General features: G+C 42.1%; 1 protein-coding gene across 1 annotated transcript in view; it reads left to right on the top strand.

The window, feature by feature from the left end:
• The window catches only part of MACROD2 (mono-ADP ribosylhydrolase 2), a 2987523-nt gene that overhangs the window by 2914815 nt on the left and 45849 nt on the right, over nucleotides 1-26859 (top strand). Inside the window, exons 17-19 of the mRNA XM_073553810.1 lie at nucleotides 3207-3266; nucleotides 8254-8316; nucleotides 12407-12466. Of these exons, the coding sequence (XP_073409911.1) occupies nucleotides 3207-3266; nucleotides 8254-8316; nucleotides 12407-12466 (183 nt within the window). The remainder of the gene's footprint in view (nucleotides 1-3206; nucleotides 3267-8253; nucleotides 8317-12406; nucleotides 12467-26859) is intronic.

The following is a 26859-nucleotide window of genomic DNA, read 5'->3' as shown; positions in this document are numbered from 1 at the left end:
TCCTTAAACAAAGTATTATTTTTGCTTAGCACCAGACATTCAACGTTTTCGTTTAAGGACTGTCGTATTTATTATTTATGTGTCAATTTTAGAATATTCTCTGGAGCAATGGATTTTTATTTTAATGTTTCCATAGCAGATTTTATGACAATACGATTGGATGCATAAGTCTAAAAATTTAACTTTCAATATTCAGTGAAAGCAGCCCACAAAATGCTTTCAGCTGCACCAGTGGATTGTGATCCGTCATTTTTAAACTGTATATGATGGTTTTATTTGATTTTATTTATTCTATGTAATGGATTAAAGGTTATGGCTTTTATACGCTTTTATTTTTATTTTTTAGCTTTTATTATGAATAGTAAAGCTGCACTTATGCTCAATTTTTAGCTTCTGGTTTAATGGTCTGGATCTGCCATACATTGATGGATACCAGAGGCACAAGACAAACTCCATTGAGTCAAATTCTGTTGTGGTTTTATGGGGGTTTTTTATTACTTTGTTATTAGAAACTTTTTATCCTATGTGGATAAGTAATTATTGGCAGGTAGTTGCTGTCTAACTGTGGGGAACCACCTGCCAATCTACATAACGCTGCCAGTGATGCCCTGTTGACAGAGCAGAGCGTAAGAGAAGGAACTGCTCTGTCAATGTGACGTCACAGGAAGCAGGAGAGTCGCCACCAAGACCGTGACCGCTCTAAGTTCGGAGAGCTGGTCACAGGGCAGAACAGGCAGATAGTTGGCAACTACCTGCCGATGAAAGTTTAGTCCCATAGAGAAAAAAAAGTCCCTGATAAAGTCATTAAAGGCTCTGGACACCTTTGACATAGAAAAAAAAAGATTTCACATTTGTTAGTGGTTCCATTTTGCTAATAAAACTGCAGAAAACTTGTCTGCAATCTGAAACTCTTTCACTTTCAGACCCTTGATATGCAGTTTGCATCCTGGTGCAAATTTTAAGATTTTTCTCGCAGGAGTGTCTCTCCCAGTAATAAAGGTTGTATGTGAGCACTGTGTATATCCAAAGTGATGAGGTTTTCCTTACAATTTCTATCCTGCAATGTCCTTTACATGTGTTTGAAAAACCGCCTAGAGAAAAAGTGCAGGTGCTGCCTTTTTTACAAACACTAGACTGGTCCATAAATTGACCCAATACATAGTGCTTTTTTTTTTGGGAGGGGGGGGGGTGTGCACAGTCATTGGACATTATTTGCTTGGTGTTCTATCCAATGAGAAAACAGACAACAAGCTGACCAAAAATACAGACATCTGAACAAGCAATAACATGGAGAGCTGTCAGGAGCAGGAACTTTGCCGGATTTGTAACATTTTTGTAGATCACTCAGTTCCATAAAGGAGTTAGACACTCTGCAAAAGGGTAAAAAAATATAATGAAAATTCCATGTAGGAAGCAAATGGACAATTTAAAAATAACGTGCTAATTTGTATCTGGCCTTTAGATCTGCAAAGACTGAAGACTGAGCGGGATTTTCAATTTAATGTAATTTAAAATGTGCCCAAAGTGAGTTCTGGTACATTTATATATATTATCCATATCTGCCGTTCTCAGGTACATTCTTCCCCCTGTGTGCGCAACATATGGGAAACCCATATCACACTTGTAATACAGTGTGACACGACTTCAGCAGGGGAAATCATTGAAGTTTATGTGTAGCACAGATGATATGACACTCACTGATTCAGAAAGTCTCTTTAATTGCCTGTTTTAAAATGGTTTTCTGAGCGCAACAATTTTTTTTCTATATTTATTTAGTCACAATGAGACAAGTGGTAATAAGAGGAAAAAGAGGGAAATCCTTAAAGAAAAACACAGTCCAATTGAAGAAGCAGCTTGACGTTTTTCAGCCTCTATGCAAAATTTCTCTTCACAGAGGAAGAGGACTAGAACTCTAATGCCACCTATAGGAAGTAGCAATCCTAGAACTCAATATCGACACTTTAACGAGCCTTGTCACATGACTTGGGATAAAAGAATCTCAATTTGCAGACCCTGTGTTTCGGGGTACTGCCCCTAGTCAGTGCAAAGTGTGAGATCTGGTTGGGCTAGGTGAGAGGCGTCTGACCGGGATCCAAAGGGTAACATATCCGCAAATTGTTTATATTCAATTGGTTTCTTGTTTTTGCAAGACTAGGGAGGTCTCCACCCCTCCCTTGTGGGCCATGCACATATAAGTTGTCGTCCACAGCGTGTCCACATCAGACATTACCTTTCTGAATCCTGCTCATATAGGTACCATACACATGGTTAGGTTTTTTAAATATATTGGTTAGGGACTGCTCTGATATGGGTTACCTTGACATTTGGTAGAGCGGCTTAGTATATAATTTTTGCAAAAAACGTATCAACCAAATACCCTGTTTTGGTATCATCTTTTTACTAGCGCTTGCTGTTTACTGTTACTTTTTTACGAGAGTATTTTTATACGTTTGTTATACTGTGTTTTTCTGTGTTTCTTCCTATAGGTGGCACTAGAGTTCTAGTCCTCTTCCTCTCTGAAGAACAGTTTTCATATTTCCCAGAGGAGCATTATGGCTTAAAAGTCTCCTCATCTCGGAATGCTTGACATGTCGCTCTCCGTAAGGAGAAACATTACCCCTTGGATCCCGGTCAACCTCTATGCAAAATTAGTAACACAACATTTGAAGGGGTTATCCACTTTCACAAAAGTTGTTTCTAAATGATTGCCTAGTTGTAAAACAACAGGCACTGATAGTAATAACCCTTCTCAGGTCCAGCACCACTCTGGTCTCTGTGTTTTGGCTGCAGAAGTGAATCATGACTTCAACAGCCACCAAGCTCAGTGATTGGCTGCAGTGGTGATGCAGGCTGTATGACGTCACTACTGCAGCCAAAAACAGAGATCGGAGAGGGGGAAGAGAGCCGACGCTGGATACAGGAAAGGGGTAGTACGATCTGTGTTGGTTTACAGCAATGTAATCATTTGGGCAACACACCTACTGCCAAATTTACCCCATCGGTTGCAAATGATCAGAGGATGTCCCTCGGGACCTCTTTAAAGGATTTGACCAATATATTCCAACAATGCTTGTAGCCTTGACAGGTCTGCGAATTGGAGATGTCTCTACAATTGCTAATTACATATCCTAGTTTATTTGAGTTCCTATCATGAAGGGCTTTGAAATGTAAGATCTTGGTATAATATGTATTATTTTTGCTCCTAGGACAACATGAAGGCCAATTACACACTAATGCAGATGTGGATATGGCAGAACCATCTCAAGGTAAAATGAATATCTATTTCACTGAGTATAGTTACTATTTCTATATATTTATTGGCATAGGGAAATGTGAGGCATTGCTCGCCTTGTTACACTTTCTAATGTGGCAGTGCCTGCTTTTGATATAATGAGAGCGCCTGCCATCTACACACTGATGTATGCTGCAGGCAAGGTTGACTAGAATTTATTTTCAGTGTGCTGAGGGTGGACGACTGTCAGATCAAAAAGTGACTAACCTAAAATTTACATTGAAATTTGATGACTATAAATATAGATATGAATATGGATGATATAATTAATGCTAAGAATGGGTGGCAAAGCTTGGCACACACATTTCTGGTCACATATGAACAGAGTTATGGCCACACACCTTTACCAGCATGTAGGAGCAATAAGGTTGGGTGCCCACAATCAGGAACTAGCAGCGCTTTGGATGCAGCATATTTTCGTTGCGTTCTATTCATGCAGGTGAATCCGCATGTGATCACTGAACCATACGGATTTACTGCATCCAATACATTCTTTTGTGGAGATTTTTGTTTCAGAGACTAGCTTCTCCACAAGAGAAATTGACAAGCTGCGGATCTGAAAGACACAACGCATGTCTGTCTCCACGGGTGATCCGCAGGTGCACATAGATGCACAGTGGACGTGGGATTTCTAGAAATCCCATCCACTATGCTGTAACATCTGGCCGCTGTGTTGTGGACGCAGCATAAGTACACAGCGTCAAAACCGCAGCAATTCCTGAACGTGGGCATGTACACGAAGTGACTTAAAGGAAATATGACAGCTGATATATCCTGTCAAAATCACAGACACCATGTATCAGGCAGCCCCAGGCATGTTTGACTCTAAAACGCAATGACGTTTCAAAGAACATATTTTAAAAGACACCAGGAACTGAGCTGCACGGGAGAGTAGTCAGACAGGTGAGCCCTTGTTGGCTTCTTCCCTCCCAATACCCAATTACCTTCACCCACAAAGTGCTCCACGGCTCAGCACCACCCTACATCTCCTCCCTCGTCTCAGTCTACCACCCTACCTGTGCCCTCCGTTCTGCTGATGACCTGAGGTTAGCATCCTCAATAATCAGACCCTCCCACTGCCGTCTCCAAAACTGTACATGTGCTGCGCCAATTCTTTGGAATGCACTTGCCAGGTCAATACGATTAGTCCCCAATCTCTACAATTTTAAGCGTGCCCTAAAAACGCATTTATTCAGACTGGTCTACTGCCTCAACACATTAACCTAACTATCCCTGTGTGGCACAGCCAAAAGTTTTACTATAACCAGGTTCCCCGCATCATGTTCCCACATGCTTTATGCATCTATTAGCCCTCTGTGTCTGTACTGTTACACACTTAACATTATGGCTGGTCCGAACAATGAAGGCAATTGTTACCACCCACCTTTCGTGTCTCCCTTTTTTCCGCATAGATTGTAAGCTTGTGAGCAGGGCCCTCATTCCTCTTGGTATCTGTTATTATCTATGTGATTATTGTTATGCTGTAATGTCTATCGTCTGTTAAAGTACCATCTGAAATGTAAAGTGCTGTGGAATATGTCGGCGCTATAGAAATAAAATTATCATTATTATTATTAATAATACTATGGATTGACAGGTCGCTCCCTGCGTGCGTGTATAGGGAAGCCACCTGTCCAACTAGTCTCCTGTGCAACTCAGTCCCAAAGGCTTTTAAACTACGTTTTTCTTTGAAACATCACAGCATTTTATAGTCCCACATAACTGGCTGAAATCATACAGCTAGTGTCTGATAACTGCTTTCTATAGTTCTCTTTAAATGTTTTTTTCACCTGCAGGGTCAAAATCCAGCTTCCACGCATAGACAGAAACATTTTCCTCCTTTTTTTAATGCATCCAAAAAAATCCAGACTAAGGGTACAGCCTGATGCATTTCGAAGCTCTTCAGGAGCTGTATTTTGTCTTTACATCCGGAAGCTGGATTGTGTACCTTTTAATCTCTGCAATTCTGCCTTGTACTTCTGTGTGCTCTCCTGATAGTATCAGGTAAACTGGACTTTTGATTTTTATTTTTTTTTTTATTTGTTTGTCCATCTATGATTTGTTATTTTTTATCCTTATTGGTTCCACAGTGAACTGATAATACCTCCAGAAATACAGCAGCACACATTGTAGGAACCTGTAAGAGCAGTAAGGATAGGCCATGTGGTTTTTTGTTTAGTGGGCTCCTTTGGGTGAATGAAGGGAGTCTCCTGGTCTTTTACTGTTTGCCTTTCACCTTCCCAGAAGGATTTTGTGGATATCACATACCGCTCCAGTTACCATCCGGTACTCATATTTTAATGTTTTAATTAATTTATTTCTGTTTTTCTACGTAAAACTTAAAGGAGTTGTCCAGTTTTTTTTTACTATCCTCATGAACGATCATCCATTTAAAATCAGTGTGCTTCCGCCATCCAGCACGGCCAGTAATCAGCTGTTGTCACCTCCGGCTCTTGATGAATGTAAAGTGTATAAGGAGCTGAACAACACAGCTCTGTACAGTGATTAGTGTCCGCTGCCGAAGACGGCAGATCATTTATTATCTACAATAGAATCTGTGGCCACTAAACAGTGTACAAGACCCCACCAACCTTAGACTGAAGATTAGGTGGACATCCCCTTTTACGTTTTAAACTGGGTACATTCGAGTGATGTGGGGGTTTTTTTCTCCATTTCCAGGTTGTGATTTCTTGGGAATTTTCTTGTTGGCTCCATGATATTCAGAATAGTTTTAAGCCCGATAGCTATATAGAAATCTGTATAATGGCTACATTGGATACATTTTATTGACTCCTGACAGAGACATTCTTATAGACTGTATAATATATATTCTTACCAAGAGAACTAATTTCTGTGGGTCAGAATTTCCCAATTTGGTATCATAGTTAAAGCAATTATTATTATGTCAGATGGTTAAAGGGAATCTGTCACCCTATTTTTCGCCTATCAGCCTCTGGCACCGCCATCAGGGGCTTATCTACAGCATTCTGATGTACCCTGAAAAAGAAGAAATAGGAGTTAGATTATACTCACCTAGGGGCGTTGCGGGTCCGGTTCGGGTCCGAGGGGAGTCACAGTCTGGTCCGGCACCTCCCATCTTCTAACGGTGACATCCTCTTCTTTCCTTCCCATCGCGGCTCCTGCGCAGGCACACTACTCTGCCCTGATGAGGGCAGAGCAGAGTCCTGCAGTGAGCAAGCGCAGGGAGAGGTCCGGCGCCTGTGCACTGCAGTATTCTGCTCTGCCCTCAACAGGGCAGAGCAGTGTGCCTGCGCAGGAGCCACAATAGGCTGCAAAGAAGAAGATGTCACCGTTAGAAGAAGGGAGGCGCCGGACGGGACCGCGACATCCATTGGACCCGAACTGGACCAGGACCGCCCCTGGGTGAGTATAATCTAACTCTTTTTTCTTATCTTTCAGGTTACATCTGGGGCTTATCTACAGCATTACAGCATGCTGTAGATAAGCCCCTGATGTCGGTGCCGGCAGCTGATAGGCGAAAAATAGGGTGACAGAGATTCCCTTTAATTGGCAAACCATCTCCTGTATTGTGGAAGATTCCTCTTTACCATCTTTTTCTTGTATAGGATATGATTGTAGGCCTGTGAGTGTAGTGACGAAGTTTTTTTGACTAGTCTTAAAGGACTACAAGTTTGCTCATTCAATGTGGCTGTGCGCTGTGAGGATTCTCTGATGCCAGCTCTGGGAGCAGGTGGTAATGTGACTGCAAGTAAGTGATTTGCATACTTCTGGCCACATTCCATCTAGATTTGGCCGGCTTTGCTCAATTGAGTGAGGCCTTGTACGTCTAGTTGGCACATAACTTCAATTTGTATAATTGTGGTCATGCGCCCACTGCCACCGAAGAGATCACACGTCTTCAGTTATATAAAGTGAAGGAGCTGTAAAAGCTGAGTGCTGCAACCATTGAGTATTATGGTGAATGTTCCTAGCGTAAAAAACGACGGCCAATCAATAAATATGTACCGATTGGTTATTGTTTAATAGCCTCTTTACATAGGCAGACGGCTCTTCAGATGCGCACTGTATAATAGATCATTCAATGCATATAGGCTGTCATTGTTGTCAGCAGCTCGGATCTTTTTCACAGGACGATTTGCTGCTGAGGACAATGATCCTTTGTGCAGCAGAAAAGATCATTTCACCAGACAAAATAGTGTTTTGCTAATTCTTCAAGTGATCAGCAGCCAATTTAGACTGCTCATTTGTCATTAAAGAGTGTTTTTGTTGCGATAATCATGCCATGTAAGTTGACCTTTAAGGTATGAGTGAAATTTCTGCACCATTTCTGCATCTCTTCGCAGGAAAAACGCAGCTGCAAAAACAAACATTTTTGGTTCGCTTTTGCCCTGTATTTTTTTTATTGATTTGAGTGAAGTCTATGGTGAAAAACGCACAGAGAATTGACATGCTGCAGATTATTTTCTGCACTAAATCTGCAAGTTAAAAATATTCAGCGTGTGCATGACTCTTCAGGTTTCTCATTCACTTTGTTGGCATCAGGTTTTGCTTCATATTTTGTCACAAATCCGCCCAAACAAAAAAAAAATAACCAAAAGGCACCAAATCTGCAACGTGAGCACACAGCCTTAGAGTAGAGTCTACCATAAACTGGCCAAACTAGAACAAATTATTAATTTATGATCAGGCCTAAAAATGGACCATTTATGGTAAAGTACTTAGGTTTTCTAATAGGAAATCACAATAGTTTCTAAATGCTGGATAATATACTCTGTATAACTCCATACTTCATTTTTAGCTTAGATGAAGCATCAAACTCCGGCTCTTGTAATGGTTGTTGTTCCACCTCAGCTTAGAAACCCTGAGCGAGACATTGTACAGAGTATGGGTATCATTACTTATAAGGACCTGGTTACTATGTGACATGACAGATGCTAAGTTGGGAGGATTCCAAGTATAAAATCTTTTCACTTTCACAGACCAAGAAATTTCAATGGAGAACGACAATAGAAATGAAGAAGAAATGAACACTGAATCACAAGGTATTCCATGCTAAAGTATATTTTATATTATATATTTAGTTTTGGCTAAACATTGATTTCCTATTATAGATCCACATGTAGAACCATAATCACTAGAACAGGGGTCTCAAATCTCCTTTTCATTCGTCTTGCCCAACATTCATAGTCCGAGTGGTGACCGCAATGTCTGGATCGCCCACGGGTCTGCAGTCATGAACCGAAGAGCCTTTTATTTGCCTATGAAACTAGTGTTCGGTTCAGACACTGTGGTTTGTAGTGTCAGATGTGTGAAACCAGCCTAATGGAATGTGTATGTGTTAAGTATTTGCTGCACATTTTTCTGCATCAAAAACATGTCTGTTGGCAAGAAAAAACACTGCATAAAAAAAGTACATTTTTAAAGCGTTTTTTTTGCTTTTGTGAGAATGGGTGAAAAATGCTGAACAAATTGACATGCTGCAGATAGAAACTGCTTCAAATCTTCAAGGAAAAAATAAGCGACATGTGTATGAGGTTTCAGAAATCTTTTACTTTGGTTGGACAGTAAAATGCTGCATTTTTCATTGCAAAAACTAGTGAAAAATGCAATCCGTAAACATACTCTTACTGTACGACCACAATGTAGACGAGATTCATATTATATACCACTATGTACTTACTATTTCTCATTTTGCCTTTCTACCAGTTAATTATTCTCTTTTCTCTGCTCTGTGTAGAAACAGAAAGTCTCTTTTCCCTGCATGAGTCAACCCCTCTTCAACTCCTGAGCCTGCTGTTCTCTTATTCCCCCTGCCTAGGACTTTGCAGTGATGTCTTATTGAGGGAAAAATATTTACTGTTTCTACATAGAGCTTAGAAGGATTCAGCTAGCGAGTTTTTAATCACGTGATGTCATAAACAGAACGAAAGAGAGCAGAATTAACTGAGTAGAAGGACAAAATGAGTAACTATTAGTACACAGTGCTATATAATGTGATTGTCAAGGAGACATGAGGGGATGCAACTTCTCCCCTGTGTGTGATTTTTATATTGCCCACACCTGTTACTTGCCATAGGTGAGTTTGAAAGAGCTTCACATACTTGAAACAAAGTTGTTTACCCACAATTTTGGATAGGTGCCAGCAATTTTGTCCTACCCATTTTTGGTGTTTTGTGTGAAATTATGTCCAATGTTTCTTTTTTTTTTTCTGTGTTTCTGTGTATAACAAAACTTGTGTGTTTGCAATAATCTTATGAGAGCAATACTTCATTTTCTGGAAGAATTTCAAGGGTGCCAACACTTTCGGTTATGACTGTATATTGTCATTTATCAACATGATATTAATTTGGAGTTGTTGCCACAACTGCCTAGTGACTTAAGACAATGCATTACATTCGCTACTTCATAACCTCTCCAAAAATATGACTCTCATATGTCATGTCTATAGTGTTCATAAAAACCCAATATTTATAACTTGCAAAGGAGGTCAAAGAAGCTTAAAGTCGTCAGCCTGCCATTTCCGGACATGCTGAGGATCAACCAGACATAAATCTGTCACATTCCTCATCCTTCTTCAAGCTGACAAAGATGGGTGTCTACTATCCATCTGATACCAACTTTACCTGTTTGCAGGAAGGGGAGTTACATAGTCTCAGCCAAGATAAGGGTCATGTGGAGATCATAGAGCTAGTTTTTGCTCTATGCTTCAAGGGTAATATGAGAAACTTATAGATTTTACAATTATATCTATAGCAATGATGACTGCAATATATTAAGAGGATATGGGAATGCTTCTTTAACCCCTTCACAACCCGGAGATTTTCCGTTTTCATTTTTTCCTCTCCTTCTTCCAAGAGCCATAACCTAGCTACGTATATAAAGGCTTGTTTTTTGTGGAACAAGTTGTACTTTTTAACGACAACATTTATTTTACCATATAGAGTACTGGAAAATGGGAAAAAATTCCAAGTGTGCTGAAATTACAATAAAAGTGCAGTTCAACAATTGTTTTTTTTTTTTATTTACCATGTTCACTATATGGTAAAACTGAACTGGCAATGTCATTACCCAAGTCAGTATGAGTACAAAAATACCAAACATGTATACTTTTTTATTTTATATAGTGAAAATAAATTTGAAAATTTGTAAAAAATAAATAAAACGTTTTTTTATCGTTATTTTCCTAGACCTGTAACATTTGCATTTTTCGGTATCTTGTGCTGGGTGAGGTCTTTTTTTGCACCCTGAGTTAACATTTTTATTGATCTCATTTGGAAGTAAACACGTTTTGATCGCCTCCTATTTCATTTTATTGCAATATTGCAGCAAACAATAAAATGTAATTCTGGAATTTCAATTTTTTTTTTTCTTGTTACGCTGTTTACCTTTCTAATAAATATATTTTATATTTTGATATATCAGACACTTCTGAATTCAGCGATACCAAATATGCGTATTGTCAATTTATTTATTTTTTTCAATGGGCCAAAGGGGGGTGATTTGAACTTTTTTTTTCATATTTTTAAAACCTTTTTTATTTTTTAACTTTAATAGTCCCCTTGGGAGACATAAAGCTGCGATCGACCGATAGCAGAAATCACAATCTCCTATAAACTCTGAACACAAGCTGACATTCACAGAGCGTAACGTAATGACAGGCATGGGGTTTTTTGCAAACCTCCGAATGTCATGACAATCCATCATCGTCCGTGATCACGTGACGGGTGCGTTAAATCCCGCTGTCAGTAATTATCAGTGGGTATTTAACTGGTTAACAGCTGCGGGTGGAGCTCTTCTCACTGTCGTCATAAAGTAAGGATTAGTCAGTGAGGGTCCCAGAGAAATCAGACATTTGTCAACTATGTTTTTGGACTATTGACTAAGGGGTAAGGTTTCTCCTTGTGGAGAGGGACATACCAGCTCTGGCTTGTCAAGGTAAGGAGGCTTATTCGAAGTGCAATGCTCCTCTGGGAAATTTAATATGCAAATTGCCTCTTCAGAGAGAAAGAGGACTTTTACTCTACAGCGCCACCTATTGGTAGTAGCAATCCTACAAGTCACAATCAACCCTTTAACGAGTCTTGTAATATGACTTAGGATAAAAGCCAAATCAGAATCTCAACTTGTAGGATCGCTACTACCAATAGGTGGCGCTGTAGAGTAAAAGTCCTCTTTCTCTCTGAAGAGGCAATTTGCATATTTGGAATATTGAAAAATTTCAATTGTGAAAATGTCCCTTGAATTTTTTGAATGAATTAAAATCGATAAAATAAAGCATTTAATACAGTTTTATGCAATAAAGTATTGCCTATTTTAGAATTTTTCTTCTGTGCCCAATAAGGGATGGTATGTTGATATGTTTTGCATCCCCAGTTTAAAAGGTACACAAAATAGCGTATTTTGGCCATTTTAATACTATACTCTAGTAGCAGAATTGCTTTTGGTAGCAGGAGGATCAATCTGAAGATAGTGCAAACGAAGGGAACTCAAATTCCCTGTAGCTACCCATTAATCTATAGACAGTTCTCTGTTGCACCTCCATGCTTCCAGCGAAATTATTCTGCTAGTGGGAATATATTAGTGTATTAGCGAATTTATTCAAGTTCCCCTCCAAGAAAAACGAATGCACTGAGTTATATGTTATATACTTCCATCTTTAGTGTTATCGGAATCTCTGTGTTGTGAACAATCACAACCTCGGGACCTGCACTAGGTATAACATAAGTATCCGTTCCTCCTGTAGTGTTCCTATATGGAATACAACTTAATTTATAATCTTGTGGGTGATTTAAAGGATATTGACGCCTTCGCAAGCAATTTGTTTGACTTAAATGTATGTATTTCCGGCTAAAAATCTATTTTTCAACTGGGCTTTAATAAAAACTTGCACCATTTGCCTTTTATAGGACTCTGTGTTGTATTATCTATTGCTGGCTGCAAAATTAGTTTACAGAGAAACAATCAGTGCACTCATTCTGACAGTGAAGCTTATAACTCTTATCTATCTTCATCTCAACTCAGCTTTCATGCAATCATAAATCAGTTTTTCCATATCCTGTAACGTGTATTTTAATCCGTATTGATTATTGTGATTTTCTCTATTATTAATTATTTTTTATTTTTTATTTTTAGTTCAAAGCAAAGATGTTTCTAAAAATACCTTTTCTACTTCCGAAGAAGTCGAACCTAATGGTAACGTACACACGCTACTTTTGATTCAGTGATGTTTAATTTCCAACTTTCGCACCTCCGCTGAATGGAAAGTGCTCTTTATTTCAGTTTTGTACATTTTAGTTGTTGGACTGATGTTTATACATTTATTATTATTTTGAGATAAATGACACTATGTACAATATAGAATGTGACGGAGCTCTGCAGCTTCTTCCCCGTATTTAATAGGTCAACCAACAGCACAAGAGCAATGTTATCCCGTCCATGAACCCCAACTACAGTAGTTATCCCAAAACATATGCTGGAGTAAGGTGCACTACATTCACTATAAGTCGTACCTCTTAATGAATTTGGCACATTTTTCACTGTAAAAAATGTAATCCAGACTTGCATACAATTTACGACAACTTTTGTGTTGTAAATTATGATGAATTTGTTGGCTGCCACTCAGCCGCATTTTCTAACGGCTAAACTCAAATACTTAAAAGGTTGGCAGAGCTGGTCAAAAGTTAGATAAAATTCCAAAACTTGTAAAAAAGTATTTGCGCAACTTGTTTTACAACATTCAAACCGCTTTATTACAGAATTCTGCACAAAGTGTTTGATGGATCAGTCCCATAGTGTAACTGCTGATGTAGCTTTGTGCTTTATAATATAATCCAACATTTTAGCTAAAAACTTGGAGTTTCTTCTGATGCATCACAGGAGTTTGGTCACTATAAGGTCCTTTCAGTTTTCTCTGGGTTCCGTATCAAATTTTTAGAGATAGTTTACTGTATATTCCTAATTGCAGCCGAGCGTTATAATTTAGCTACTTAGTATGAGTACTGTATGTTCGCATGTCAAATTTTCTGAAAATTTTCAATTAGCCTGTGGATTTTCGTGTAGGCTTCCTTAGGCTATATTGCATTTGAACCCCACATCAGTGACTATTTCTGAAGTCCTGGAAAATGGAATCATGACGTATGTGCTGATGAGGCCATTGACTGTAATCATGCAGACGGAGTCACTGTGGGCTCTAACAGATGTAATTTTCATCCTTATACACCTATTTTAAGCAGGCACCAAAATGCAATCGACCTCGTCTTGGTGTTAACCTCAAATATGTTATGGCAAAAAATGATGTCCAACAGAGCACACAGTATACACTGACTAGCGTAGAAATCAAACACACAAGTTTACCTCTTAAATGTAAAATAACCATTGAAAAAACACTACACTGACTTACCCCAGAGATTTGTTTAAATCTTTCACACTTTGCTGTTGCTTTATTCCATGTCTGAAAATCCAACCCCAAAAAATCTGCAGCAGTTCTGATACATGTGAACATACCCCAGGAATAAGGCTTATTTTGCATCTTAAAGAGGGACAAGGTGTTCAACCTGATGGAGCTACATGCATATAGCCAGTCCAGTTAGGGGCGGACACCGTCAGCACATCTCTTGTGTAAGAATTTGTATGTATGGGCCCACTCCAAGTCTAAAGGGGGCTTCACACATAGCGATATCGCTAGCAATATCACTAAAGCGTCACCGATTTTGTGATGCAGCAGCGATATTGCTAGCGATATCGCTATATGTGACACTTACCTCTGACCAGCTCCCCCGCTAGTTATCGCTGATCGTGCGAGAACGACCTGGGCCGTTTCTCAGCGGCGGCTTCCTGCTGGTGCCGACGAGCGACGTGTGGACGCGGGCGGGAGGACGTTTTTATCGCCGCGTCTGACAGGTAAGTAACGACCGCTGCTACGTCACTGGTAAGATCTGCCTGTTTGGCAGCTCACTAGCGACCATTTAGCGATGCACCAGCGATCCTGACCGGGTCGTATTTTTGTCGGGATCGCTGGTGCATCGCTAAATGTAACGGGACCCTAAGGGTCCTTTACTCTTCAAGAAATCACCCCTCCTTGTGTCTTTCTAACCATTAATCGATAATTATAAACTATGTTAATTACTAAATTAGTCCTCATGGGACTTTATTTCTAACAGCCCCTCTTTGCTGTTGTGTCCCTGTAATCTAGTGGTATACATGTTGTAATTCTCATCCTGTAGAGTGTATGGTGGAACATAGAGTCCCCATATTTTATGTAGACACTTCATGTGCTGCAGTATGGATGCATCATATTGTTGCACTCTTAGGCTATGTGTGCACGTAGCGGAACACTGGCGGAAGTTACCGTGAGAATTCCGGAATTCCATTCCACAGGAAAATCGCATTTTAAATTCTCTCGATTTTACCGCGGAAAAACTAGCGATTTGCAAGCGTAATTAGCTTGCAGAATGCTAGCGTTTTCCAAGCGATCTGGAGCATCGCTTGGAGAACTGATTGACAGGTTGGTCACACTCGTCAAACATAGTGTTTGACGAGTGTGACCAATTTTTTACTATTGAGGCTGCCTATGCATCATCGGTAGTAAAAGAAAAAATGTAACAAAATAATAAAAAAATAAAAAAATATTGTTATTCACACCTTCCGGCGTCCCGCGCAGCCTTCCCGCCTCTCTCCACGCTCCCGATCCCAGTAATCCTTTGCGCGAATGACCGCGAGACGTCATGTTCCCGCGAGATCGCGACATCATCACGGTCATTCTCGCAAAGGATTACTGGGACCAGGAGCGTGCAGAGAGGCTGGAAGGCTGCCGGGATGCCGGAAGGTGAGAATAACAATATTTTTTATTTTAATTCTATTTTTTACAGGGATATGGTACCCAAAGCCCGGAGGACAGTCTCCTCTCCTCCGGACCGTGGGTACCATCCGCAAATGTTCTGCTTACTTTTCGCATGGTGGGCACAGCCACATGCGGAAAGTAAGCAGAACAATGCTTTCCTATGTGGGCGGTATCGCCGCAATTCTGCTAAATTAATGAGCATGCTGCGTTTTTTACCGCAAGCATTAGCACAGCATTGCGGAATCCCATAGGATTGCATGGGATGCTTATTTTTCGCGGCAAAATCGCGCATTTAAAACCGTCTCAAAAATGCGAAAAAAACGCGACGTGTGAACTCAGCCTTAATGGAAAATATCTCTAGAATACGCTATTCGATGAAACGTGGCACAATTTTTGCACATCTCCATTTAAGCCCAGGAGATAAAATTACTCTATGTCTCTGTATTTAATCTGATGCATACAGACAATGCAGCATGCACTAATTTTTTTTTTTTCATGTGCAGTATTTTAGAATTTCTGCAGATTTGCGATGCAGATTTCGTACTGCAAATCTGTATCAAGTTATGGCACAATTCAGTTGGCTGCACAATGCTCATTCATAAAGACGATGCTATTCTGACCAGAGTTTGACCACATTGTCATCAGTTGTTCTTGTACGTAGATAGAAAAAAAAGATGTTTCTCTACCTTCTCTGTTCTGACAGTCGGTGAAAATCGGATCGCATTATCATTTTTTTCATGGACCCATAGACTTACATTGCTGATTTTGATCCAACACTTGGCCAGAGGAATAATTTGGACATGTGAACTGCCCCTAAAGGGCCTGTCACACTAAGCGATATTGCTAGCAATATCGCTATAACTTGTGACGTTATAGCGATATTGCTAGCGATATCGCTGTGTCTGATACTTACCTCCGACCGCTCCCCTGCTGGTTATCGCTGATCGCGCGAGAATGTCCTGGACTGTTTCTCGTCATCAGCTTCCTGCTGGGCTTCCTGTGGAGAGACGAGCGACGAGCGTGGAGCCGGGCGGGAGGACGTCAGGATCGCCTAGTGTGACAGGTAAGTAGCAACCCCCGTCCCCAGCGATGTCGCTGGTGAGATCTGCCTGTGTGGCAGCTCACTAGCGACCACTTAGCGATGTACCAGCGATCCTGACCGCATCGTATCGCTGGTCGGAATTGCTGGTACATCGCTAAGTGTGACAGTACCTTAAGAGATAGCAAGAGGGAGGTGTAGGGAGAAGAAGGGATGTATACAGATCTGCAGCACAGAAGATAAGATCTCATAGGCTTCAGAAAAAAAGTCTATAGACAATGAGGAAAGTACAGTATTGTAGCTGTAGTGATACATGAAAGAAAGTGAAGGCAGAAGCACTCTGGACACAGAGACCTCACATCCAGCCTGTATTACAGGGAGGGGCATGTCCATATGAGAAAAGTCTGAAACTGTGATCAGGCTGCAGGGTTGCAGGCTGAAACTTGTTGCAATTTTATTAAATAAAGGTAACCACAAACATATGTCAAAATATTTTCCCATGTCGAAATTGACTATACCCTTTGAATGGATTTTTTTAAAAGTTTTAATTCATCTCAATACTTTGTCATTCAGAAATCTATGACCAATTCCAAAGCAACATCTCCACGTATCATAGATGGATTGTTTTGTGCATTTTTATATGCTAAATCCACAGTGGAATCTCTTCTTCATATGTGAATGTAGCCTTAAGGCTCTGTCCAACTGGGAACTTGAACACAGTATTAATACTGTGAGGCCTAAATCCAACGTGAGCAATCTGTCTTTGAGTATGTTGACAGGGCAATTCTAATGTCATATTTTGCATATGAAAGCTATGAGAAAAAAAATCAGCCATCAAAATTTATAAGCAGCCATGACAAGGTCTGAAACATCTTCATAGTTTACAGATGAATCTTGAATTTCAATGATTCTGAGGTTTCCAATTCCCAGAAATGTCAATTTTTATTTCACATTAAATACCAGGCAGATCAGCGGTTGACAAACATTCTAATATGAACTGCATCAACCTTCTAATAAACTTCCCGGGTCTAAGACGGTGACATGTACTTAATTACAAAATAGTGTTAACTGCATTGACACCTCAATAATCCTTGGACAAGTTAATACGTGGTAGGTCGCCTGCAAATATCACTTTGAAATGTTATCTTTCTTGCGTTTGTATTCAAAGCTATGATTATGACTTCATGCATTCTGCCGATCATGCCATATTGTTAGCGCTTTGTCTTAGTTAAAGCTCTTGTATTAAATTTAGGTAAATGGTTTTGATATGCTTGAATTGCAGACTCATTTTGTGGCACTATTATACACTAATTGCAGTTTCCGTGTTCTCTGTTTTATTGTCCTATTAACAAAGAATTAACAATTTGCTGCATGATGCAAAATTGCTGTGTTTGATAACACGCCGTCGGCCACCGAATGGACTGGAGTTGAATTGTCCTTGTAGGCAGATGATGGCAGAATTTTTCAAAATTATATTCTATTATCGCAATTAGGGAAACACAATTATACATTTAGCTTGGAGTAAACACATCTGCTTTTTGTTATGGATAATGGATACCATTTCAAGATATCATCACTTTCCAAAGAAAATAACCATCATTCTTCAATATCATCTGTACGCAACGCGTTAGTTTCATATATTTTCTCTATATAATTGTTTTATACGGTGTATTCCAAAAGTGAGTACACCCCTCACATATTTGTAAATGTCCTATTATATTATTTCATGAGACAACACTGAAGATTTAACACTGTAACAGTGTTAAGTAGTCATTGTACAGCTTGTATAACAGTGTAAAGTTGGTTTGCCCTCTAAATAACTAAACACACAGCCATTAATGTCTAAACTGCAGGCAACAAAAGTTAGTAAAAAAGGAAAATGTCCAGCTGATAGAAAGGCTTTAAATTGTAATCCAAAATTTTTAAAAATGACATCACATCAAGATACCGCAGCAACGCGTTTCCAACACTGGCTGTGTTCTTTGTCACAGCTCAAAAAAAAGTTAGTATGTCCCTAAGTCAAAATGGCCAAATTGTGCCCATTTAGCCACTTTCCTTCCTCCTGTGTCATGTGACTCATTAGTGTTACAAGGTTTCAGGTGTGAATGGGGAATGTTAAATTTGGTGTTATCGCTCTCACTCTCACACTGGTCACTAGAAGTTCAAGATGGCTCCTCATGGCAAAAAAACTCTCTGAGGATCTGAAAAAAGAATTGTTCCATTGAAGTTGCATTTCTTATAGCATAAATTGGATTTAAAACCCCCTAGACTTGATATATTTATGGGTAGGATCACACAATCAATTTTTCTACATATGTAAAAAACAGATTTATTCTGAGTTTGATCAGCGCACCATCAGTTTTTCTCGCACGTGGAGAGAAAATAAATGTTGCTCCACCCCTCTCCATTCTGTCAGTCGGTGAAAATCGGACCACTCTCAGAAGTCTAACGAGTGCGGTCCGATTTTTTCTTGATGGACCCATAGACTTGCATTGCCAATTTTGATCAGACCCTTCGGATCAAAATCGGACATGTTTCCATTTTTGGCCGCAGACCACTCTGTCCAAGGAAAAATTCAGACATATGCACAGTTCCATAAAATATCATAGGTACAAGTGCTATCCGTGAAAACCATGGAGCGCGCTCATATGAGAAAATTGGCCAGGAGTACGAGCCCTTACAGTCATATTTCTAGGGTTCATGCTGACCATGATTTAAAAATAAAAACCAATTGAACATACAAATTTCAGAAGTTTTTAAGGCTTTACAATAGCTTATACCCTCCTTTAGATCCAATTGGGCCTAAAAAATTTACTTTTATTGCCTTCCTAGATAGCCAAACCATTTAAAAATATATACTGTATGAGCACTTTTGCCACCATTTGCTGCATTAAAGGGACGCTGTCACCCCATTTTTGGCCTATAAGCTGTGGCCACCGCCATCACGGGCTTATATACAACATTCTGTAATGCTGTAGATAAGCCCCCGATGTAACCTGAAAGATAAGAAAAACACGTTATATTATACTCACCCTGGTGTTCAGTCCGGTCCAATGGGTGTCACGGTCCCGTCCGGCGCCTCCCATCTTCAAACGATGATGTCCTCCTCCTTGCTTCTCCCTCGGCTCCTTCGCAGGCGTACTTTATCTGCCCTGTTGAGGGCAGAGTAAAGTACTGCAGTGCGCAGGCGCCGGACCTCTCTGACCTTTCACGGGGTCTTGGGTGTCAACAACACCCAATAAGAGATCTGTCAGTATTGCCTGTTCTGCTTGTTGACTCTACCTACTATCAATATATTTTTTTTGAAACGTAACATCTGAAAATTAATGTAAAAAGAGGACTAGAAATATAATATAGATTAGCGGGGGAAAAAATACACAAAGAATTAGTGCTGACAGAGATTGTTCTACTTTAAGTTTAATGACATATATAACAACATAATTAATGACTATGTAAGAACTTAACAATATTGCAAAGAAACTTTGCAAATGATCTTCGCATATAAATCCTATTCTTTTGGTTTGTGTCCTCTTGGTTACAGGCCACAAACAAACCTAAAAATATTTAACCTCACTTCTTCTCTTACTAATTTACAGAAGAATGGTGTTTAGTTGAAAACAAGGCAGTTCCCCAAAGGTCTTGTTACTAGGGGACTAAAGGATAGAATAACTTAAGCAAGGGTGAGAATGAAACATTCAGCACAAATGTCATATCCAGTAGACTAACACTCCTAAAACACAGTTAAACAACTCGGTCTCCTACTTTGTGCTGATCTTTATGACTTTACGTGCAGAATTAGGAGGCATTGTATGACAGAGCTTTTTACAGTGTATGGCAGCGTTTCGAACACTGGCTGTGTTCTTTGTCAGAGCTCAAAAAAAGGTTAGTATGTCCCTAAGTCAAAATGGCCAAATTGTGCCCATTTAGCCACTTTCCTTCCTCCTGTGTCATGTGACTCATTAGTGTTACAAGGTTTCAGGTGTGATATTGACATATTTCCCCATACTATTCAATGTTAGGAGATAACATGGTTGCATTGTTTGCATACTGTATTATTTTGCCATTATTGTCACGCGGGGCTTAGGACAACTAAGGCAGAAATACCCGGGGGCCCTGTGATGTCCCTATAACTAGGGGAAACCCTGTCTGACCCTCAACCCAGGGTTTTTGCTGAAGGTGCAAATGCCTGAGCCTCCACCCTTTCCTTGTCTCCTGCTCAGCCCTGCACTTAACCCTCCACCCTCCACCCAGTGAGGAGACACACCACCAAAGCTCCCACACAAATAAGACAGACAGGGAGAACTTAAACTGCACTGCGCCTCACACACACACAGGACTATACAGTAATGTGAACAGGGCACAACTAAACACAAATATGGGAAGGAGAAAGGATAACGACGGATCACACGACACCAGATACGAATCTCTCTCTCTGCAACACCTCCACTCCAGACCGGAACCACTTGGTATGAAAACACAAGCTATAATCGGCGACGCCCATAAGCCAGTATGACTATTTAAAGACCGTGGGCGTGACTAACCTTCCAACCTGGTCTCCAGCAGGATTAACCCCCGAGAGCCTGAAGATCAAGACGGCGCCACTGAGGCTATAGTGGCTGGAGGTGGAACTACCTCTGCCTGCCGGACGCTGTGGTGTGAACAGCGTCCGACATGACAGTACCCCGTCTTCTACGAGGGACCCCAGGGCCCTCAAGACTCATAGGACCCGGCTTGTCCGGATGACGACGGTGAAAAGAACTGACCAGCCGATCCGCATGTATGTCTGAGGCTGGAACCCAAGACCTCTCCTCCGGACCATACCCCCGCCAGTGCACCAAATACTGAAGAGTACGGCGCAGTACTCGAGAGTCCACTACCTTGGCGACCTCGAACTCTAAATCGCCATCCACCATGACTGGAGGTGGCATCGGCGTCGTGTCCACCAAGCCTACCACCTTTTTCAATAAAGCCCTGTGAAAAACGTTATGTATTTTGTACACCGCAGGAAGTTCCAACCGATAAGCCACTGGGTTAATGATGGCAGAAATCCTAAAAGGCCCAATAAACCTTGGACCCAGTTTTAAAGATGGAATTTTGAGTTTTATGTTCTTCGTAGCTAACCACACCCATTCACCCACACACAGGTCCGGACCTGGCACGCGTCTACTGTCAGCCACCCGTTTGTACCTGGCACTCATGCTCAAACGCTGTTTCACCCGCCTCCAGACTGATGACAATTGGGCTCCTAGCTGATCCTCCTCCGGGACACCCCCGGAGTCACCCTGACGTAAGGTACAAAACTGAGGATGTTGACCGTACACACAAAAGAATGGAGACTCTCCTGATGACTCTTGGCGGTGATTATTTAACGCGAATTCGGCCAGAGGAAGGAAAGTAGACCACTCCTCCTGGTTGTCGGACACAAAACATCGTAAATACTGTTCTAGATTTTGGTTCATGCGCTCAGTTTGTCCATTAGACTGTGGATGAAACGCCGATGAATGTGACAACTTGATCCCCAACCTTGAGCAAAAAGCTTTCCAAAACCTCGCCACAAATTGCGTACCCCTATCAGATACTATGTCAGATGGTACTCCGTGGAGTCTGACCACCTCCTTCACAAATACCTGAGCCAACGTCTTAGCATTGGGCAAAGAAGACAACGCCACAAAATGCGCCATCTTTGAAAAACGGATTTTGGGCCACCAGAAACGACGCGATACCAGCTCTAAGGTGCCCTTCACCCCTGGATGACCAGCCAGTACCGAATCGTGGTGTTCCTTCAACACCTTAAGCCGAAGATGCAGGGGTACAAATGATTTGTTGGCGGGAAGTCCTGGTGGTACCTCCTCTTGGGCCTCGGCAATCTCCGCCTCTACCTCCGTCGTGAGAGCCGAGACCACTACCCCTTTCTGGAGGATGGGTACCGGCTCTTCCCGAGGTTCTCCCCCCGGAAAACACCTAGACAAAGCATCCGCCTTGGTGTTTTAGCCCCGGGACGGTACGTCACAAGAAAATTGAAACGAGTAAAAAACAATGCCCAGCGAGCCTGCCTAGGAGACAGACGCTTGGCCGACTCCAGATAGAGCAGATTCTTATGGTCGGTGATAACTGTGACCTGGTGAGCCGCCCCCTCCAAGAAGTGTCGCCATTCCTCAAAAGCCAGTTTGATGGCCAACAACTCCCTGTTGCCGATATCATAATTCCGTTCGGCTGGCGACAGCTTCTTGGAGAAGTAGGCGCATGGATGCATCTCGCTCAAGGACGAGCCTTGAGACAGTACTGCCCCCACTCCCACCTCCGATGCATCAACCTCTACCACAAAAGGTTTAGACACGTCTGGTTGCACCAGAATGGGGGCTGAAGCAAAACTATTCTTCAGACGCTCAAATGCACGTATAGCCACCTCAGGCCAGTTCGCCAGATCGGCACCCTTTTTTGTCATGTCCGTGAGCGGTTTGGCGACAGTCGAAAAGTGTTTTATAAATTTCCTATAATAATTCGCAAACCCAAGGAACCGCTGGAGTGCTTTCAGACTCTCCGGCCTCTCCCATTGCAGCACCGCTTGCACCTTAGCGGTGTCCATTTTAAAACCGGCTGCGGACACAATATATCCCAAAAAGGGCAACTCCTGGACAAAAAATAAACATTTTTCCAGCTTAGCATAGAGCTGGCTCTCCCGGAGCAACTGTAACACCTGCCTAACATGCTCCAAATGAGTGTCCCGATCGCTAGAATAAATGAGGATATCATCCAGGTATACAATCACAAATCTCCCCAGGACATGAGCAATTACATCATTAATAAAATGTTGGAAACCGGCAGGCGCGGTGGTCAACCCAAACGGCATAACCAGACTCTCAAAATGACCCTCAGGAGTGTTAAACGCCATCTTCCACTCATCCCCCTGACGGACCCTTATGAGGTTATACGCCCCCCTGAGGTCCAGCTTGGAAAACCATTTCGCCCCCGCTACCTGGTTGAACAAATCCGGGATCAACGGCATTGGGTAGGGATCACGGATAGTAATCTGGTTTAACTCTCGGAAATCCAGACACGGGCGTAACCCCCATCTTTCTTCTTAATGAAGAAAAACCCCACGGCTACAGGCGAGGACGAAGGCCGGATGTGTCCTTTGCTCAGACTCTCCGCGATGTAGTCTTTCAGAGCTTGCCTCTCAGGACCAGAAATATTAAACATCCTGGCCTTAGGTAATTTGGCCCCGGGTTTTAACCTAATCGCACAGTCATAGGCTCTATGTGGAGGCAGTTCAGAGCAACCCTTCTCAGAGAAAACATCCGCGAAATCCTGCAAAGCCTCCGGCAGGCTGGGCGTCACGGCGGACACACATGTGGCCAAGCAATTGTCTTGGCAGAAACCACTCCATTGCACTATGTCCTGAGTTTTCCAATCAATTACCGGGTTGTGCCTGGACAGCCATGGAAAACCCAGGACCATTTGAGCTGGGAGATTACGGAGAACCCTACATGTAACCGACTCAGAATGTAGGACCCCAATGTGGAGTTTCACCTCTGCCACAAACTCAGTAATCTCCCCTTGAGGGAGGGGAACAGCATTAATGGTCACCACCTGTATGGGGTGAGGAAGTTTTTCGATCTTAAACCCGGCGGTGTGTGCAAACTCCTCATCTATGAGATTGGTAGCGGAACCGCTATCCACAAACACTGATATAGGTAGCTCTCTGCCGGCGATAATAACCTTGGCAGGGAGCATACATTGAGATACCATCATGGAGGATATGCATACGCTCAGTTGGGTCTCCTCCATACCCTCTGAGCTTAACAGTTTTCCGCCGGTGTGACCCTCTTAGGTAGTACCGGGCAAACGTTAACATAATGACCTCCTTTACCACAGTAGAAACATGCTCCGGGCTTCCGGAATCCCGGAGCGCGAGGCTGAACCTGTGCCATGCCAGCAATCTGCATAGGTTCAGGGGACTCATCTACTTCAACCACACCTGCACCTCTGCTTTCCCCCAGAGGTAGCGTCTCCTGTGCCCCCTGGCGAAAACGGCGATCAATACGTATCACCAAACTCATGGAAGACTCCAATGATGCCGGAGTCTCATACATCAGGAGGGCTTGTTTCACCCTCCCTGATACCCCATGAATAAACTGGCTCCGCAGTGCTGGGTCATTCCACTGTGTATCTACAGCCCAGCGGCGAAATTCCGAACAATAGTCCTCTGCCAAGCGCTCCCCCTGGCGGAGGGCGCGGATTTTAGATTCCGCTAGAGCCAGTCGGTCAGGGTCATCGTAAATGAGCCCGAGGGCAGAAAAAACATTATCGACCGAATGAAATGTAGCAGAGTCAGCTGGTAAGGAAAATGCCCATACTTGAGGGTCACCACTCAGTAATGACAACACCAGCCCTACTCGCTGGGCCTCATTACCTGAGGAGATTGGCCGCATGCGGAAGTATAATTTGCAAGCCTCCCGAAATACGACAAATTTGCTGCGATCGCCTGAAAATCGTTCTGTCAGCGGAAACTTCGGCTCTGCACAGATACCTGCAGATGCCGTTTGCACCTTTGCTACTACCAGGCCCTGCTGCTGAACTGCCCCTTTCAACTCGGAGACCTGTAAGGACAGCGCCGCCAACTGGCGGGTTATGGAATCTAATGGATCCATGGACTCCTGAAAAAATGTGGGCCGATTATAATGTCACGCGGGGCTTAGGACAACTAAGGCAGAAATACCCGGGGGCCCTGTGATGTCCCTATAACTAGGGGAAACCCTGTCTGACCCTCAACCCAGGGTTTTTGCTGAAGGTGCAAATGCCTGAGCCTCCACCCTTTCCTTGTCTCCTGCTCAGCCCTGCACTTAACCCTCCACCCTCCACCCAGTGAGGAGACACACCACCAAAGCTCCCACACAAATAAGACAGACAGGGAGAACTTAAACTGCACTGCGCCGCACACACACAGGACTATACAGTAATGTGAACAGGGCACAACTAAACACAAATATGGGAAGGAGAAAGGATAACGACGGATCATACGACACCAGATACGAATCTCTCTCTCTGCAACACCTCCACTCCAGACCGGAACCACTTGGTATGAAAACACAAGCTATAATCGGTGACGCCCATAAGCCAGTATGACTATTTAAAGACCGTGGGCGTGACTAACCTTCCAACCTGGTCTCCAGCAGGATTAACCCCCGAGAGCCTGAAGATCAAGACGGCGCCACTGAGGCTATAGTGGCTGGAGGTGGAACTACCTCTGCCTGCCGGACGCTGTGGTGTGAACAGCGTCCGACATGACAATTATGGGGCGTTAATATTTTATTACATAATTGTAAAAAAAAATAGTTATTTTTGGAAGTCTTAATGGTTGTGTACAAATTACAGCAATATTATTGCAGTCACAAATCACTCATTGCTAGAGTTGAGCGATACCGTCCGATACTTCAAAGTATCGTATCGGATGGTATCGGCCGATCTTTAAAAAAAGTATCGGTATCGCCGATTCCGATACCGGAAGTCCCATTCAAGTCTATGGGACTTCCGGTATCGGAATAAGAAAAACCCTTTCCTGCCCTTGTACAGCCTCTCTGGGGTCTGTACGGGCCTTTCGGGGGGCTGTGCCGGCCTGCCAGGGGGTCTGTGCAGGCTCCGGTGGTCTGTGCCGGCCTGCCGGTGGTCTGTGCAGGCTCCGGGGGGCTGTGCCGGCCTGCCGGGGGGCTGTGCCGGCCTGCCGGGGGGCTGTGCAGGCTCCGGGGGTCTGTGCAGGCATCGTCCTATGGGACTACAAGTCCCATCGGGCGATGCCTGCTACCATGACAGTGATTGACACATTAGCCAATGATGGGACAGTAGTAGTCCCATCATCCAGCTAATGTGTTAAATACTACATACATACTACATGCATGCTACATACATACTACATGCTACATACATACTACATATATACTACATACATGCTACATACATACTGCATGCTACATACATACTACATACATACTACATACATACTACATGCATGCTACATACATACTACATATATACTACATGCATGCTACATACATACTACATGCTACATACATACTACATATATACTACATACATACTACATACATGCTACATACATACTGCATGCTACATACATACTACATACATACTACATACATACTACATGCATGCTACATACATACTACATGCATGCTACATACATACTACATGCATGCTACATGCATGCTACATACATACTACATGCTACATACATACCACATACATACTACATGCTACATATATACTACATGCATGCTACATACATACTACATGCTACATACATACCACATACATACTACATACATACTACATACATACTACATGCTACATACATACTACATATATACTACATGCATGCTACATACATACTACATGCTACATACATACCACATACATACTACATACATACTACATACATACTACATGCTACATACATACTACATATATACTACATACATGCTACATACATACTACATGCTACATACATACCACATACATACTACATACATGCTACATATATACTACATGCATGCTACATACATACTACATATATACTACATGCATGCTACATACATACTACATGCTACATGCATGCTACATACATACTACATACATACTACATGCTACATACATACCACATATATACTACATACATACAATACATTCATACAA

The sequence above is a fragment of the Dendrobates tinctorius genome, unplaced genomic scaffold (genome assembly GCF_039654945.1).
Source record: "Dendrobates tinctorius isolate UK_male_01 unplaced genomic scaffold, ASM3965494v1 ptg000203l, whole genome shotgun sequence".
Taxonomy (NCBI): domain Eukaryota; kingdom Metazoa; phylum Chordata; class Amphibia; order Anura; family Dendrobatidae; genus Dendrobates; species Dendrobates tinctorius.
This window is presented reverse-complemented; position numbering and strand designations above follow the sequence as displayed.